General features: G+C 41.0%; 2 protein-coding genes across 2 annotated transcripts; one reads left to right on the top strand and one right to left on the bottom strand.

Annotated features, from left to right (window-relative positions):
- Nucleotides 1–1,252: 1,252 nt before the first annotated feature.
- Nucleotides 1,253–4,673, bottom strand: LOC130213298 (dual specificity protein kinase Ttk-like). The gene is made up of 9 exons (XM_056444788.1): nucleotides 4,638–4,673; nucleotides 3,967–4,124; nucleotides 3,716–3,867; nucleotides 3,498–3,622; nucleotides 2,570–2,644; nucleotides 2,294–2,470; nucleotides 1,784–1,880; nucleotides 1,607–1,692; nucleotides 1,253–1,516 (listed from the first exon to the last, which is right to left on the bottom strand). The coding sequence occupies exons 1-9, from the start codon at nucleotides 4,671–4,673 to the stop codon at nucleotides 1,448–1,450; spliced, it is 975 nt and encodes a 324-aa protein (XP_056300763.1). The 3' UTR covers nucleotides 1,253–1,447.
- Nucleotides 4,674–9,420: 4,747 nt separating this feature from the next.
- On the top strand, nucleotides 9,421–15,529 carry ebag9 (estrogen receptor binding site associated antigen 9). The gene is made up of 6 exons (XM_056444789.1): nucleotides 9,421–9,485; nucleotides 9,910–9,991; nucleotides 10,178–10,333; nucleotides 12,079–12,189; nucleotides 12,608–12,699; nucleotides 14,468–15,529. The coding sequence occupies exons 1-6, from the start codon at nucleotides 9,421–9,423 to the stop codon at nucleotides 14,583–14,585; spliced, it is 624 nt and encodes a 207-aa protein (XP_056300764.1). The 3' UTR covers nucleotides 14,586–15,529.
- The last annotated feature ends 717 nt before the right edge of the window (nucleotides 15,530–16,246 follow it).

The following is a 16,246-nucleotide window of genomic DNA, read 5'->3' on the forward strand; positions in this document are numbered from 1 at the left end:
AAACCTTTACTCATGTGGACGAACTGTTTTGGTGTTTGAAATTGGTTTACCAAAGGTCATAGGTTCACAAAAGCAGTGAAATATCTGAATACAATGCTAGATACATGTAATTGCACCTGTCCATCCTGGAGAGGGATCCTCCTGTTGTTCCTGATCCGATGTGAGGTCAAAGGTCAAAGATGTCTATATGCACAGATTGTAAAGCACTCCGAGACAAATTTGTAATTTGTGAAATTGGGCTCTACAAATAAACTGAATTGAATAAATGAGGAAAACCACATTTTGTATGAACGTTTTTTTAGTAAAAATGATGTGGTCTGTCACACATTCACCAAAATGATAAAGATGGGACTGAGAAATGACTTCATATTGCAGATAGTTTCATGGGGTGTGTGCAAATAAAAAATGACCATTACATTTTTTTTAAATATATAAATATGTATTGTACATTAAAAAAAACAAATCTACATTATATACATGTTGTGAAATAAAAAACAGAACACAACTATTGACAATATGGCTTCACTATAATAACATCATGTCATCGTGTCAAGAGAGCTCTCTGCTGGCCGGGCAGGCTGCGCTGCAGGCTGCGCTGCAGGCTGCGCTGCAGGCGCTGGTGAATCCTCTCTGTAAAATACAAGACTAGTCAGCACCGCGCACAAGTTACGGACACCGGGACACGTAACGTGTAGTAAAGACTCTTACCCGGTCCAAGTGGCTCTCTTCTGGCTGCGTGTTCCTCCTCGTGGCTCTGCAGCTCCTTCAGGCTCCGCGCTGCTCGCCAAAATCACTGCAGCTGTTTCTAAATGAGCTTCACCTGTGTGGTGGGAGGTCCTTTGTGATTTACTGAGTGTTCATTGGTTGTTTTTTTCCGCAAAATGTTGACAGACAAACGGATTGACAAATCATGGTGAAGGGTTTTGTGTGACGAGTACTTTCCGCGCCAACGCACACCGGAAGTAAACAAAGTCGCGATTTGGACAAGTTCGGCGGGCCGGATTAAAAAGCCTAACGGGCCGGATGTGGCCCGCGGGCCGTAGTTTGCCCATGTCTGCACTAGAGGATTGGAATTTCAAGACAGAAAACAATTCCAATCACCATACAATTTAATTATTGCCAATAAAATAAAAATATTATGTATAATAATGAAGTGAATATCTTGATAAACTCAACACATGTCTTAAATTAGCACACCTGGTCAGGTAGCCAGACTTTTCTTCCCCAATGGAGACGAATAAATCCACAAATCCTAAGGACACAGTACTTTTATTTAACTGTACTGTATGTTCACATTTATTATCAGTCACTCGAATGGAGTAAAAATGAAGCAATTTAAATGATTTTGAGCCGAAGCCACAAACATTGCTTTGTTAGTTCTACATCTTATATAAAAGTGAGTAAGAGGGGTTACAAAAAGAAAAATCCACATCGCATTCCAGCACAACTAGGTTGACGACTTGGCGCACTCCGCAACGTCCAACTTCCCGCCGCTGCTGCACATCTTGGCCAAATTCTGTGAAAAGCAAAAAGCAGAGTTTACTATTTAAGAAACTGGTGGGCGGAGTCAAAGTCTAAAGATAATAATATTCCTCGTGAAGCGTACGTTCACAGCTCGGGCGATGCTGTTTGGAGACTGGAGGGCGGCGAGGTCCATGATGATCTTCTGGAGCTCACGGTGAGTAGGACATTCTGAAACGGCCAAGTTGAGTACAGGTCATTGGCGAAGTATACAGTAAATATATATATATATACACAGATAAATATCTATTAATATAAATACCTGGTCCAGGTGACGCTTGTGGTTTCAGCTGCAGGTATTGATGCTCCAGCAGCTCTGCAATAGATATTCTCTCTCTGGGGTTTCGTACTAAGCACCTCTGAATCAACCAGATAAAACAACGGATTAGTATTTTACATCATTCTACAAGGAGTCAACGTTTTAATCCACGTCACAAACATCAATGTATGTTAAACCATTATTTTAACATTGTACAACACTCAAACTCAAGAGAATGTAATTGGGAGTTCACGTAACAGTGATGAATCAAATGTATACGATAGGATGAACTATATTTATTGAATAAAGAATTAATCTATTGACCTGCACCATACATGTATAGGTATTGTATACTGTACATAAGTGTGTGGTCACATAACGAAGCACAATAAAGTGGGTCAAATATTGCACGCTTCTGCACCAGCAGGGTGACCTTCATTATCAGAATAAGCTATCCATCATTTCAGAATTTTAAACACTTGCACCGAAATACATTTAGTCGTGGTCTCTCACCTTCAACACATCCAGCAAATCCTTCTCCGCGATATCGGGGAATTCCATCTGGTGAGAAGTGTCGATGATGGCGTGCAGCTTGGCGATCTGATTGGTGATCCTTTGGAATGGCGTTTTCCCATAAGTCATGCAGTACAGGATGCAACCGAGTGACCACACGTCACCTTTGGGACTGATCTTTGGAAGAGAGAGAAAGAAAAAAAAAGTTTTGACAACCGCACTGAAAATCAGAATGGTTTGCTTTGCACGTTCAACCCGACGAGGTCAGCTCGGTACCTTCGAGCGGGCTTTTCCTGCCTGGGACGAGGTGTCCTTGATGGCTTCGGGGGACATGTAGTTCAAGGTCCCAACCTGCGATTGACAAAACAACCACGCATGACACCTAGAGCCGATACAGCCTCGTCATGTTTACAGGAACATCCAGCGTTCCCTTTTCTCCGACTTTCATACATTTAAAACAATCCATTTCATAGGAAGCATGTTTGTTTTGCGTGTATTGTACTTCTCTCCGACACTGTGTGCGTACAGTATTCACCTTTAACAACCTACATTGAGCAGGAAAGTGTTGATCGATGCACGTCAAGCATTTACACATGCAAGAGACTCAATATGCCGATTCAGCACATATATACAGGACTGTCTCAGAAAATTAGAATATTGTGATGAAGTTCTTTATTTTCTGTAATGCAATTTAAAAAACAAAAATGTCATGCATTCTGGATTCATTACAAATCAACTGAAATATTGCAAGCCTTTTATTCTGATTTATTGCTGATTATGGCTTACAGCTTAAGAAAACTCAAATATCCTATCTCTAAATATTAGAATATCATGAAAAAGTATACTAGTAGGGTATTAAACAAATCACTTGAATTGTCTAATTAACTCGAAACACCTGCAAGGGTTTCCTGAGCCTTGACAAACACTCAGCTGTTATAAATCTTTTTTTTTACTTGGTCTGAGGAAACATTAAAATTTTATGAGATAGGATTTTAGAGTTTTCTTAAGCTGTAAGCCATAATCAGCAATATTAAAAGAATAAAAGGCTTGCAATATTTCAGTTGATTTGTAATGAATCCAGAATGCATGACATTTTTGTTTTTTTAATTGCATTACAGAAAATAAAGAACTTTATCACAATATTCTAATTTTCTGAGACAGTCCTGTATATATATATAGATACACACACATATATAAATCTTACCTGTGAATCCTTCATGATGCTCGTAACATCTGGCTGGATTCTGTTGGCGATGCCAAAGTCGATCAACTTCAGCGACGCGTTCACGATGACGAAATTGGCGGGCTTCAAGTCACTGTGGACAATTCCTGCATGAACACAAAAATAATAATAAGTATATATTTTGAAAAAAATTTGTTCGAAATGAAGATCGCCTTTGCGTGCCAGTTAGTAAACCGGACCGTGTTTGTGGATGGTCTGGACGGCCTCCAGCATGTTCTTCCAGTAGAACTTCCTCTCCAGAGGATTCACCGTCTTGCGGTTCCTCAACCACGTGTTCAGATCCAAGTTTCCACACTCCATCCGCATGTAGATGTAGCTGTCGGTTATTTCGCTGCAGACACATATACATCCGACGTGGTTACATGAACTATTCCAGATCTCTATTTTGGATACAAATAGGGCTTTTAAAAAGAAATGGACATGTGCTTACTAGTCGTAGAGCTTGATGATTTGATCGCTGTACTGCTGCAAGCGGTTCAGATGTTCGATCTCATTCTTGTAGCTTTCTATCGTCTGAGCGTCCGCCTCCTCGACGTCGACGCACTTCACAGCAAACAGCTGCTTCTTGTGATCGAGCACCTGGTAGACCTGGAGCAAAGAAAACAACGCTCGCTGATTAGAGCTGCAAACAGCATGAAAGGCCCCGGGGGGGGCCCCCCGGGGGGAAGACCAAAATAAAGGTAAAACCCCTTTTTAGCGGAAAGCCGTGCCCGGAACCCCTGGGCCCAAAACCCCCTCTGCCCCTGGTGGGGGGGGAAAAAAAAGGGCGGGGCCCCCCAAAGGCCGGCCCCCCCGGGGTTTAAAAACCCCCCGGGGGGCCCCCCCTTTTTGGGAAATGGCCGCTTTTCCCCGGGGCCCCCCCTCAAGGGGAAGGGGGACCCCCTGGGTGAGGGAGTTGGGGGGAGTTCCCCCCCCCCGGGGGGAAATTTTGGGCACCTTCTGGGGCGGGCAGCCAAGGAAAAGGCGCCCAGTGGTTCCAAGGCCGCAGGGAAGGGGGCCTGACTGCGTATCAGTGACTGCCACTCCCCGGGTAAGGATTCCAAAGCCGGGGGCCAGTGAACACAGGAGCCCTTTTGGCACCTACGGGTGAATTGGCTGTACTCCCCTGCAGGTCGGAAGGCAGTCCAGCTGATCCATTCTCGTCAACCTGGAGGCTTTGGTCACATGTTTTTAAAAGGCCTCACTCCAATCCTTTTCCTCGGAGAATCTTAGAGTTCCTTGGGCCCCTGGAGTCTATGGTCCATGGACATTAATCCCCAAATTGGCCTTTAAAACATTACTCCAAACGGACCCTTTCCCGCCCCATTCGACTCACGCCTGGCCCCCTGGACCAAGCAAACCCAGCTGTCTTTCCGGGAAATTCCGCCGTGGCGGTCGGGCTGAGGCCAGGGCCTTCCCTTGATTTTTGGAGAAGAACCCTTTTCTTTGGGGTTCCGGGGCGATGCCGTCTGTCGTCGGATAGCCTGTGCCTTCCCGGGGAAAGGCCTTATTGGGTTCAGGCCCTTACATCAGCCTCTTTCTGGTGGCCCACCGAGCTCACTGACGGAAATTTCCTGTCCACCAGTGAAACCCAGAGGAAAAAAAGGAAAATTTTTGTGGTTAGGGCAGGTTCAAAGGCACGATTGCAGAATTAATGCATAAAAATTTAACAAATACATTCGAAATTCTAGAACATAAATTATTGAAACATACCTCTAAGGAAAATTTGTTCTGCCACAAACAAAGCGAGGTACTAGAATGGTTGGCATTCTGCAAGCAATCTTCTGCGTAGCCCTCTCCGAAAGGAGGTTCGGCTCTGAGGCTTGGTCCTGCGGAGGGGAAGCGGGGTGATTTGCGGGAAAGCTGGTTAGCCTTAGGATAATTAAATTAAAGGTAAATCAAACAATTCTCGAAAAAACTTTTGGCCCCTTTTTCAACCCCGGATTTGCAGTGAACGGAATGGAAATTTTCGGTCTGAAAAGCCATTCATGGTAACGGGAGATTCTCTTAAATTAAGGATTATTAACACGGTGTCTCTGGGCCGGTTGGGTGTTTTAACTTGTAGAACCTTAAGTAGACGAAAAGAATTTAACTCTTCAGAACCACCTCAAAGGTTATTCCTCAATTCCACGTCAAAAAGGTTAAAGTGCATCAAGAAAGTTGGAAAGTATACGCTGATGAAACAGGAAGCAATGGGCTAAGAAAACCCCGGGTTTCCATGTCTAAAGGTTTGGGATTTTTGCTATGAGGATCGGTTGTGGTAAACGAATCTGTAATGGGCCCAAACCTACCGATTCTCCTGAATGGGATAAGCCCATCCCTGGACCAAAGGACTGGAAAACAGAGACAATTGAATTTGACGTAGGAAAGAAAGTTAAAAAATTAAGGAAGCCTCCTAATAAAACAACCCTAATGTACCTCAAAAAAACCTTAATTTGTCATACTTGCAGAAAAGGTTAAAATGAGGTAAACTGGAGACGCGTCTTCTGGCAATCCAAACAAAACTCGTTTAAAACCTATGAGGCAATGAGTTTAAACCTTCCTCTAAAGGCTGGTCTTTATGAGGGAGGCTTCCCAAAGCTCCTCTTCTCCCCCTAGCTGAGACTTCTGGAGAAGGCAGAAACATTAAGTACTTTATTTTAAAGAATTAAAAATTTGATGAAAAGGAACCTGTTTTAAAACATACCTACTAGGGGCAATGAAGCAATTAAGGGGGAAACAGTCGTTGAGAAATTAGGCAAATCGGTTAAATAGGCAAAAATCGGGTGGGGGGAAAGGCTAGTGAATAAAATTGGTTTAAAATCCTAATTTAACAGACAATTTTTATACTATATTTCTTTCCTGTTATAATAATTTAGGAATAGCGAAACTAAAACAATACTTTGAAAAGGTAAAATTAAGGACACAGGGTAAAACAGTCATGGACAAAAACATAAATGGCATAAAACATAATGAATTTTAGATTTAAAATTTATGAATTTAAAGGGAAAAACAGGAAAAATCGGTTTGGGGTTGTTAGTTATTCCCCAACGAGTTGAAGATTAAATCATTAAAATATTACTGCTGTGATTCTATCTTTTCTCTAAAAACCCTGATTTGGCCAACAGCTTGTGGACGCGGTCGGGAACCACCACCCCTCGTTCAGCTAATTGGGGGGGCCAACCGGCCTGTCAACCGTCGGTGCTCTATTGGATTACTTGACATAAGCCAGAAGTTCATTCTTTTCTCATGCCCAGGAATTGCCCGGAACAGGAGCTTGCAGAGAGTAATTTCAAGAGTAAGTCTTCTGATAGAGTTACCAACAAAATTTAAAGCTGTTTGGATCAAAAAAAAATTAACCATTATTAAAACCCCATTAAGCTGAGAATAACAAAAAGCAATACTGTAATCAGCCATTCTTATTATTTAAAATTAAGAAAAAGATAATTTTTTTTCAATAAATTAAATACAAGATTTGCATGAAAAAATATAATAGTATTTTATTTATTACAAAAAATAATATTTAAAAAAAATCATCCCAAAATTTTAATAAATTGATAAAAAATTATTTGATAAAATTAGACAATAAAAACAATCAAAATTCATTTTTATTATATAAATAATTTTCTTTTTTTAAATTAAAATCTATATACCAAAATTGTTAAAATGGAAAATAGTTTTGAAAATAAAAAAAAAAATTTATTTTCAAAAAAATCTAAAAACTCTGAAAATTGATTCTTATGATTTAGAAAAATAAATATTTTTCAATAAATTCAAAGTTCATTTTTATGAAAAAATAAGTAAAAAATTAAAATTTGAATTGTAGATTGAAAATAAGTTTAATATTGCTAATGGACTCTCACCGAACTGGGTTTTAAATTCACCCTAAATTGTCACTGATTAAAAACCTTTTCCTTTTCCCGGGTTTATCCAGCGGATTTTTTTTTGTCTAAAACGGGAAACAACGGTTTCCGCGGACTTCCATTTATCTCCCTCTTGCTGCACAGGCTGTCAGTTTTAAAGTTTTCCCCGACCACCGGCAATCCTAGACTCTTTTAGGGGCTCGTTTACTTTGGAGTTAAAAAAATAAAAGGTTTAACATTCCCACCAACATCAATTCAACCCTGTCAAGTTTTTTCTAGCCGTTCCTGTTATTGATTGGGTGAAAGTTCCCAAAGACAAAAAACCTCCATTAACGTTTCAATGTAATGGGTAAAAAATACCATGTTAACTTCCCAACCAATTTTGAGTCTTTGTCCTAAATTATTCGGAGCGAGTCCATTAAATTCAACCCCCGGGCATGGATGAACGAAATTTTTTTTGGCTATAGGAGAAAAATTTCGACCGGGCAACTTTCCGGTGCTAGTTAAGGCACTCGTTAACACCCACCAACGGATCCACCGCCCCCTGTCAATGGGGATCGGACTGCGGTTCCTTTGGGGGGGTTTTCCATTATGGAAATGGTAAATTAACCCTTCATTTGAATGCAAGTAAATGAAAATTTTTAATCAGAATTGTGGTCACTATGCGATGGTTCCATTGAAGGCACCAAACATGGTTTTCTGGGATATAAAAGAATAAAGTTTTTCCTCTTTGGCAATCGCTGCAGGTGAGTCTAAAAGCACCCTTTTAAGAACGCTTGTTCACACACTTTGTCCTGCCTGAGATAAAATTCCGAAAAACTGAGAAATAGAAAATTTCCCAGAGCTACGTACCGCGAGTGAACTCATAATTAGGTCCTTTGGGAATCAGCACCACCGGTTCAAAGCATAAGAAAATCTTCGGTCCCATAGGGAAAATTTAACGTCCCAAGAATCCCAAAGCATTTGAATAAACATTCTAAATAAAGACAAATGACTCAATTTAGAAATTTATCAATAAATTAATTTTGCTTAAAAGTTTATAAATGCCGTAAGATGCATTAACGCCTAATGTATGTTCGTTTTGCAATAATTTTTCTAGACATTTGGCTTTCTAAAACACTTATTAAAGTATTGGATAGAATATTGTGAATTGGGTTATAAACCTTTTGAAATTTTTTGCCGACATTCGCTTAAAAATCTTTTTTAAATATAGCAAATGTAGAAATTGACAATTTGTTAAATCAATTATTTAATTGAAATTAAAAAACATGATTGAAAAGAATTTTGTAAAATTTTTGGGTCCAGTTTTAGATTTCATTAAACCAGACCATCCCCGGGGGTTTTCCTTGGGGACAATTGACTCTATATTTTGTTTGGCATTACAATTAATATCTTTAACAAAATGCTTTCGATGAGTATTCATTTTAAGCCCAAAATTTTAAGGTTTTCAACCAAAAGAAATCGTGGAGGGATTTTGAACGTAGCTTTTTACAAAATCAAGGTTTTCAGAAACCAAAGAGTAGCGCCTGAATGTCCTTGGACCATTAAGTAATTGTTAAGGCATCCTAAGTCTATAAACAAGTATTTGGAATTTTCGGGTTCAAAGCTAGGGCCATGGTGACTGATCGCATCGGTAAATCTCAATTTGGTTCATCAACTCAAAGGGTGGCCAATCATGAATGTGTTTGATGTTCTAAGTTGTCTAGTCTTTCTCCTGCCAAATATTATAATTGGTATGTCCAATATTCCTTCTTCAATGACATTATTTTTGTCCATTTCCTGGAAAAACCCCTTTTCTTTTGAGTTTTCCTTAAATTTTCCACTTTCCCCTGAAAGGATTTTTCTATTATTTGGGAGTTTTCCTGACCATGAGTAAGTAAAGTCGATGACATTAAGAGTTAAAATTTCTGAGGGAATTCAATTTTGATTAATTTAATTTAAACAAGATGGTGCTAAGGAAGAAATAGGTTGACCCCAAAGAAAGAAAAAACCAAGAGTTAATCTTTCAGATTCTGCCACTTGTTTTAATCTTTTCAGATCTCCTTGCAGCAAGTCAATGACCGATGCCAGCCCCAAACTGCACATGTCTAGCCACCTTACTCTCTTTCTTTAAAAGGTTGATATGCAGGTGAGCGCGACCCCTGATGCACACTAGTATTCTCTTTCATGAAGATCAGGTGGATGCACTTTAAACACGATCCAACCAATTCAGACAGAATGTACTGATGCATGTTGCACACATCTGAGCCGCAACTAAAATGCTGTTTTTTTCTATATAATTAACTTGAATATATAGTCCGTGTTTCTCATATTGACGGAACACAAACCAGATCATTGATTTGTAGCAATGCAGGGAGAGTTTCAACTTGTGTTCTAAGGCGAGTATATCTGTACGAGTAAACTTCTGTACGCTTTGAAGAAAATATAAGATGCCATGTTTAAATCCCTGTCAGTGGATCACTCTCTACGTTGGAAGATATCTGGCCATACTGTTTGGTTACAATGTTGCTGCTTCTATTGTCAATGTTAAATGAGTCATGTTTGACCTTCAGGACTGGAAGGGGTCGCAAGCTCAGTGGAGATCAAATAACTCTCCCAACAACAGTGGATTTTTCTTCCTCTGTTCCAAAACAGGTCAGTGTTGTCTCAATCCACCGCCCTGTGAAGTTCAACGCATGTCGTTCACTATCATGACAATACAAACTGCAGATATAATCAGTTTATATCAACAGTTTTGCTTATTTGCTTATAAACTGTAACTCTGTAATTCCTATGTATATGGATTACTTAAAATTGTCTTTTATTGTCTCTTCTGCACAGGCAGAGGTTGAACAATGGAGCTCTTGGGATGAAGATGCTCCTACGAGCATTAAGATTGAAGGTGGCAACGGAAACGTTTCCCCGACAGGCAACGAGATGGACGAAGAGCCCGACTACTTCAAGGACATGACTCCCAACATCAGGAAAACACAGAAGGTATGTCCACAGACAGAGTAGCAGGTCAACTAAGTGTTGCCCAGCAAACGCCAAACTTATGGTATACTGAATATACAAACACATTTTTTCCCATGTCTCTCTTTCGTTGCATTGCAGCTTAAAATAAGAGCTGCAACTAACGATTATTTTAATAATCGATTAATCCGTCTATTTTCTCGATGAATCAGATAAATAAAAGAAACATTAATTTCCAGCCCTTTATTCCAAAACAGAGCTGACAATGCTTTACTCGCGTGAGTTTAATCGCCCGACTATGTGTGGTTCATTCGAGCCTTAGAGGGGGCGGGGCTTATCTCTGTTGCTGTGCGCCGTGGAAACGGGTATCATTTCCACCATCCACCATGGAAGAATGAACCACTCGGTCTCCTTTTTACTTGTTGTGGGAATCCCACAAATGTCGGAACATACCAACGCCCCTGTGTTCGGGTTCATAACATCACCCGTGGAATCGAAAATGAAATTTGTTGCCAACTCTTTTAATAATCGATTTGATCAGAAATCAGAAACATTTATTTGCTACGTGTGTCAGACACACAAAGAATTTGACTTGGTGGCTGGTGTGTACATCAGACAGACATCAAAACAACAACAATCAACAGAGTGCAAGCATTTAAACATTACATTTGCAATGGTATAAGATTAAATAAAGAGCACAAACTGATAACAGTGCTGTAGACGGGGTACTGTATGTGTGTGTGTTTAAGTGACGTGAAATTAGATGTTAAATATTAAGTATAAAGAGGTGTGCAAGGAAGTGACCGGAAGGAAATTGTCCGTCCATTGATTCGTTGTTGCAGCCCTACTTAAAATAGATTAAATATTGGACTAACGGCATACTTACAATGCACATTCAATACAGACTCTACTCCCTAGGAGGGGAAAGCTTTCGAGCAATGCATAGCTCCTCCCAGGGGATGGTTCGGCGATATGACGCGTCATCTTGTGATCAATTTAGTGGCACAACCAATAGCCACGCCCTGTACAGTTGTGGGCATTTGCAATTTAAAATAGTGCATATGCTCATTCCTCCTGACGTTGAATGTTTTCTCTCATAAAAGTGTATAAATGATGTTAGTGGAATTGGTCTTGGTGTCACTGCGAGGAGGCAAATTACACATTTCCCAAGATATCACTGTTTAAAAATAAAAAAAACATCATCAAATCAGTAAATGGTAAATACAAATGATTCTGAAGTGATAGATAATTTTAAAACTTTAACCGTAATGCACTGAACTTGCATTTTCTGTTCACATAACCTTTATTGGGATGTCATCTTTGAGCGGTGAATCGGTCAGTCAATAAATCTCCAGGGTAATAAGAATATCAGCTGACTTATTGCAATGCTCTCGTCATCACACTTTGCTTGTTTTTCTTGAGATTATAATAGCAAGACATTATATAGATATCATATACATGAATGAGGATATGACACGGTGTCTCTGCATAGTACAACTCTTCTGTATTTCATAATAATAATAATAATAACCTTCAATTTTATATAGCGCTTCTCTAAATACCCGAAGTCGCTTACGGAGTCCAGAGTCCAGTAGTCATACACACACAGTCATCCCGGTGGTGGTAAGCTACATCAGTAGCCACAGCTGCCCTGGGGCAGGCAGACTGATTTACATTGTGATTTGCATGAGTTGAGTCAATGGATGAGTCCTCGTATGATTGTAATGCGCCACAAAGTGTTTGAGCCGCCGTCTCCCTGGGTTCCACAGATAGTGCTGAAGAAAAGGGAGCCGCTGAACTACCTGGTGCCTGATGGCTCGGCAGGTTTCTCCAGCCGACTGGCAGCCTCTCAGGACATGATGACCTTCAGTCCACCCTCAGTGAGTTACAGCTACACGTCGTGGCAGCTTCTCTATTCCAAACACATCCAATAACAAATCATCATTCTCATCAATCGATACGACTACGAGCCTCCAGCAAAGAGCATCTGGTCACTTTTTATACATCGTCATTTAAATTTTTTAATTTTAATGTTTAATGGACCAGAGATTTAAAAAAAATCTGAATTTTCATTTTCATGAACATTGAGATTGAGATTTACAGTAGAAGCCAGTAAACCAGGACATTCAATTGGGAACCAGTAGAGATGCAACAGCATCAATTGTAGATTGTCCTCCGTCCAGCTAGAGGAGACATCCGAAATGATTGTTTTTGTGAAGAGGCACTTTACTTTTGGCCTGACTCAGACAGTTTAGCTCCTCTAATCGAGATGCTGTAATTGTAAATGCTTCGGTGCAGGGCGAACTGGGAGAAATGGAAACCTGGCAGGAGGACTCTAACGCCTGGGAGGACGAGTCCGATGCCGCCTGGGAGACCGAGCTAGTGCTCAGGTAATATTGCGAGTTCAAGTTCCTGCGCCTCCACACGGTGCAGACATGCACTGGTATCGCTTTGTCAGGGGACCGAGTTAGCTATTCGTCATTAAATATGCACTAGCCAGTTAAAGGAACAGTCGCATGAGTTGTGTGTTTTGTATATGCAGGCATGAGAATCCCTCACCTTTCGGCGAAATTCGCCGTTTTGAAACCAAAATAGGTGACTTACGTGAATCGTGTAGAACCGAAGAGTTTTTGTTTTGGGGTAGGGGGCCAATTGGCCGGCCGGCGTTTATGAGATTGGAGTGGGACACGGAGAAAATGTGTAGTGGTGCTCTTCGCAATAAAACATCTTTGATGGGACGTGTCGCGTCTCGGCCAATCAGCGTCAAGATGTCTTCAGCGTTTGGTGGTTTAGGTTAGCTTGAATGTTAGCCGCTACATCTGCTGCTGTCGCGCTGCACGGTGTAGCGATGCTAACAAAGTACCCGTACGTTAAGAGCGATGTGATTTAGCATATTATTAGTATCGATACTTCATTAAAAGAGCGCGGGATCAGAGCGCACGCGCTGCTCCGTGTCAAGCTGTCTGCGCAGCGCTAACAGAGAGGGGCATTAAGTGGCGGAATTTTCGGCTTTAAAAATAAAAATAAAAAAAGATGCCAGAAGTGAAACGTTTAAGTTCAGTCTGTAAAGTTCTGTAACTCTACAGCTGCTCATCCTGATGAACTCGGTATCATCTGGTCAGATACAGACTAACGGCTTCATAGTGTATAATCAATGCTATGATGGCTCCATGTAGTTTCATTCATATATTGTAGGCTAATACTAATATTACTGCCATTTAAGTGTTGAAAAAGTTGGTAAAAAGTGAACCATACAGATATTTTATTTATTACTATTGGATAAATATACCAGTGTCTTAATTATGGTATACTGTTTTTATGGTATTGTATCAGTAGCCTATCATGATATTTATGGCAGGTATGGTATAGAAGATCGTGTCAACCAGGTAGAGGCAGAACAGACTCAAGGAACAGACTCAAGGAACCGACTCGAGGAACAGACTCGTGGCTCAGCAGAGCACAAGACTTGAAGACTTGTTCACGCCCAAAAAAAGGAAGTTGGTTCATGAATGACCATATTATACACAATATTACTATTATTATAGGGCCCGATCACTGACTCGGTGTCAGAATGGAGGACCTATAGATTATCATACAACGGCCAACATCGATGTTCGTGGAAGTCTCCAGCCCCCCCCCCCCCCCGCGCCTATCCTTCTCACCTTTTTCACCCCTCACCCGTTTTCATGCCTGATATGAGATGGAGGTGGGGGGGGTATATATTGTAAGAACGATTAAGCTTTCTCGCATGAAGCAGTCTGCAAAAAAAAAAACTGTCAGCTCCCTTTTATTTATTTATATTTGTGTCGAGAGATGTAGGTTCATACAGAGACCAGCAGGGGGCAGCGTAGGCCGTTATTCCAACACTGTTTTCCCCACTGCTGGCAGCTGGCCTCCCTCATCTATTGCATCTGTCCATCCTGGAGAGGGATCCTCCTCTGTTGCTCTCCTGAAGGTTTCTTCCCTTTTTTTCCCCCTGAAGGGTTATTTGGGAGTTTTTCATGGTCCGATGTGAGGTTTTGGGGCAGGGATGTCTGTGTACAGATTGTAAAGCACTCCGAGACAAATTTGTGAAATTGGGCTATACAAATAAACTGAATTGAATTGAATTGGTGTTGACACTCTCAGTGAAATCGCCTTTTCCTGTCTCTCCAACAGACAACAGAAAATGGCCGAGCGGGAGAAGAGGTCCATGGAGCAGCAGAGGAAGAAGGTGGAGAAAGAGGTCCAGAGGATGATGAAGAAGGACCAGAAGATTGCCGTCAAGCTCTCGTAACATTTTTAGAAGAAATGCTCAGTTTCGAGCCAAAGGGATGGATGGGAGGGGAGGGGGGGGGGAGGGGGAGCACACTGAGTCAATCGTCACTCTGTCTTTGAAGTCGTCATACCAAACAGGATTACCACCGTTCACTACTTCTCTGTTGGCCATCAGTCCTAATCCGCCCCGTTTCCCACCGGCAGCCATGTTAGTCCGTTTCTCCGGCTGCAGCGGCGTGAACTTCGTCACTCTCGAGGTCAGACATCACTCCCGGTGCTACTCCCTGCTCCTGTGGCGAGGTCATTCTGGTCTTCGAGGGGCGAAGCTCTATTTATTTCTACGATCCAGTTCGCCTGAGGTCAAACGGTCAGACGGAAGGGGCCATTTAGATTCTGATTCGCATCTCGCTGGGTAGCGTAGGAAAAAATGTTGATTTTGTTTCTTTCCCAGGAACATTTGTAAATAAAACGGGTACCTACCTACCTTTTGTGAAAACCCAAATAGGGAGTCCATTTCCCTTTTCTTTGTCTTATTTATAATCACAAAGGAGTTAAATCAACTGTAAGCATCGCTGTCATCCCTCGGTTTGCCTGATTGTTGTGTTTTTATATTCATGTCTTTCATTGTCTTTTTTTCTCTCATGCATATGACTTGATATTTCCCTTCATACACTGGACGTCTCTATTAGAATGAAGGCTGAGGATGAATGACCACAGACTACATGTTGGCTGTGGGTTCCTATGGCAACCTCATGGCTACTGATCTGACATTCAGTATCCTCCTCTTTCAGCTTTTTGATAATGAAGGAAAAAAAACTCACTGCTTTGATTTTTTAAAATTCTAATTGAGTGGGGATGTTACTATGTCTCTCACTGCATCGATGAGTCTTTCTGGAACCCCGTTGCCGTCTCAGTGTGACCTCTGACCACCTTGGTTGATTAAAAATATGAAGCTGTTTTTCACTGAGCATCCTGGTGTTATGCATACCCTCTAATACAGTCACTGTTGGGGGGGGGGGGAGAAGAATCGGCACCGGCTGTTGTCATGGAAACCTTGGACGATGAAGAAGACCATTTCTTTTATGAATTGAACTGTGCAGACATACAAAATGTCTCTGCTCTATTAATAATAATAATAATATACATGAGGTGATGGAGGCACATTTTTATTCTGAATCAAAAGTAAATGCTTTGCAAGTAATTGATGACTTAAAGATGCTGTGGTGAGATTTAAATGATTAAATGACGAGTGCATGCTCAGGTTTGATATAAAAGCAGGGGTTTATTTTTTAATTATTTTAAAAGGGAATTCAACAAACTATTTGTCCAACTTTAAAAAAGAAAAATGTGGAAGAAAAGCTGCAGGTTCTGTTTTCTTTTTGTCATTTTGCACATTTCAACTTTTCCAAACATGAGTCAGAGCGGCCGTCGCCTCTCGCACCTCATTATTTTTTCGTCTCCTTCTCGTGTAAGACTTCATGTTCAGACTTCCATGTCGTGTTTCATAATTGTCACGATTGAGCGAAAATGTGGACCATAAAATGAATCCGTCCAGAAGGATCGTGCAGACTTGTTACACCTGCCGTCATCGGGCCAACACAGGTGTTTCATAAACGCTTTTGATTTAAACCTCATGGAGGTGAAACGCCTTGGTCACCAGTCTGATGTGCAAATATGGAA

This window comes from Pseudoliparis swirei, chromosome 22 (assembly GCF_029220125.1).
Source record: "Pseudoliparis swirei isolate HS2019 ecotype Mariana Trench chromosome 22, NWPU_hadal_v1, whole genome shotgun sequence".
In the NCBI taxonomy this organism is placed as follows: domain Eukaryota; kingdom Metazoa; phylum Chordata; class Actinopteri; order Perciformes; family Liparidae; genus Pseudoliparis; species Pseudoliparis swirei.

What these genes read in the sequence shown, in the direction of transcription:
- LOC130213298 (XM_056444788.1), bottom strand. Translation starts at nt 4,673, where the DNA reads ATGGATCAGCTGGACTGCCTTCCGACCTGCAGGGGA. An exon ending in GCATCATGAAGGATTCACAG is followed by an intron (nt 2,645 to 3,497) that starts GTAAGATTTATA and finishes TGTCAATCGCAG; the next exon opens with GTTGGGACCTTGAACTACAT. An exon ending in ACAAGCGTCACCTGGACCAG is followed by an intron (nt 1,693 to 1,783) that starts GTATTTATATTA and finishes TGGCCGTTTCAG; the next exon opens with AATGTCCTACTCACCGTGAG.
- ebag9 (XM_056444789.1), top strand. Translation starts at nt 9,421, where the DNA reads ATGCCAGCCCCAAACTGCACATGTCTAGCCACCTTACTCTCTTTCTTT. An exon ending in CTTCCTCTGTTCCAAAACAG is followed by an intron (nt 9,992 to 10,177) that starts GTCAGTGTTGTC and finishes TCTTCTGCACAG; the next exon opens with GCAGAGGTTGAACAATGGAG. An exon ending in ACATCAGGAAAACACAGAAG is followed by an intron (nt 10,334 to 12,078) that starts GTATGTCCACAG and finishes TGGGTTCCACAG; the next exon opens with ATAGTGCTGAAGAAAAGGGA.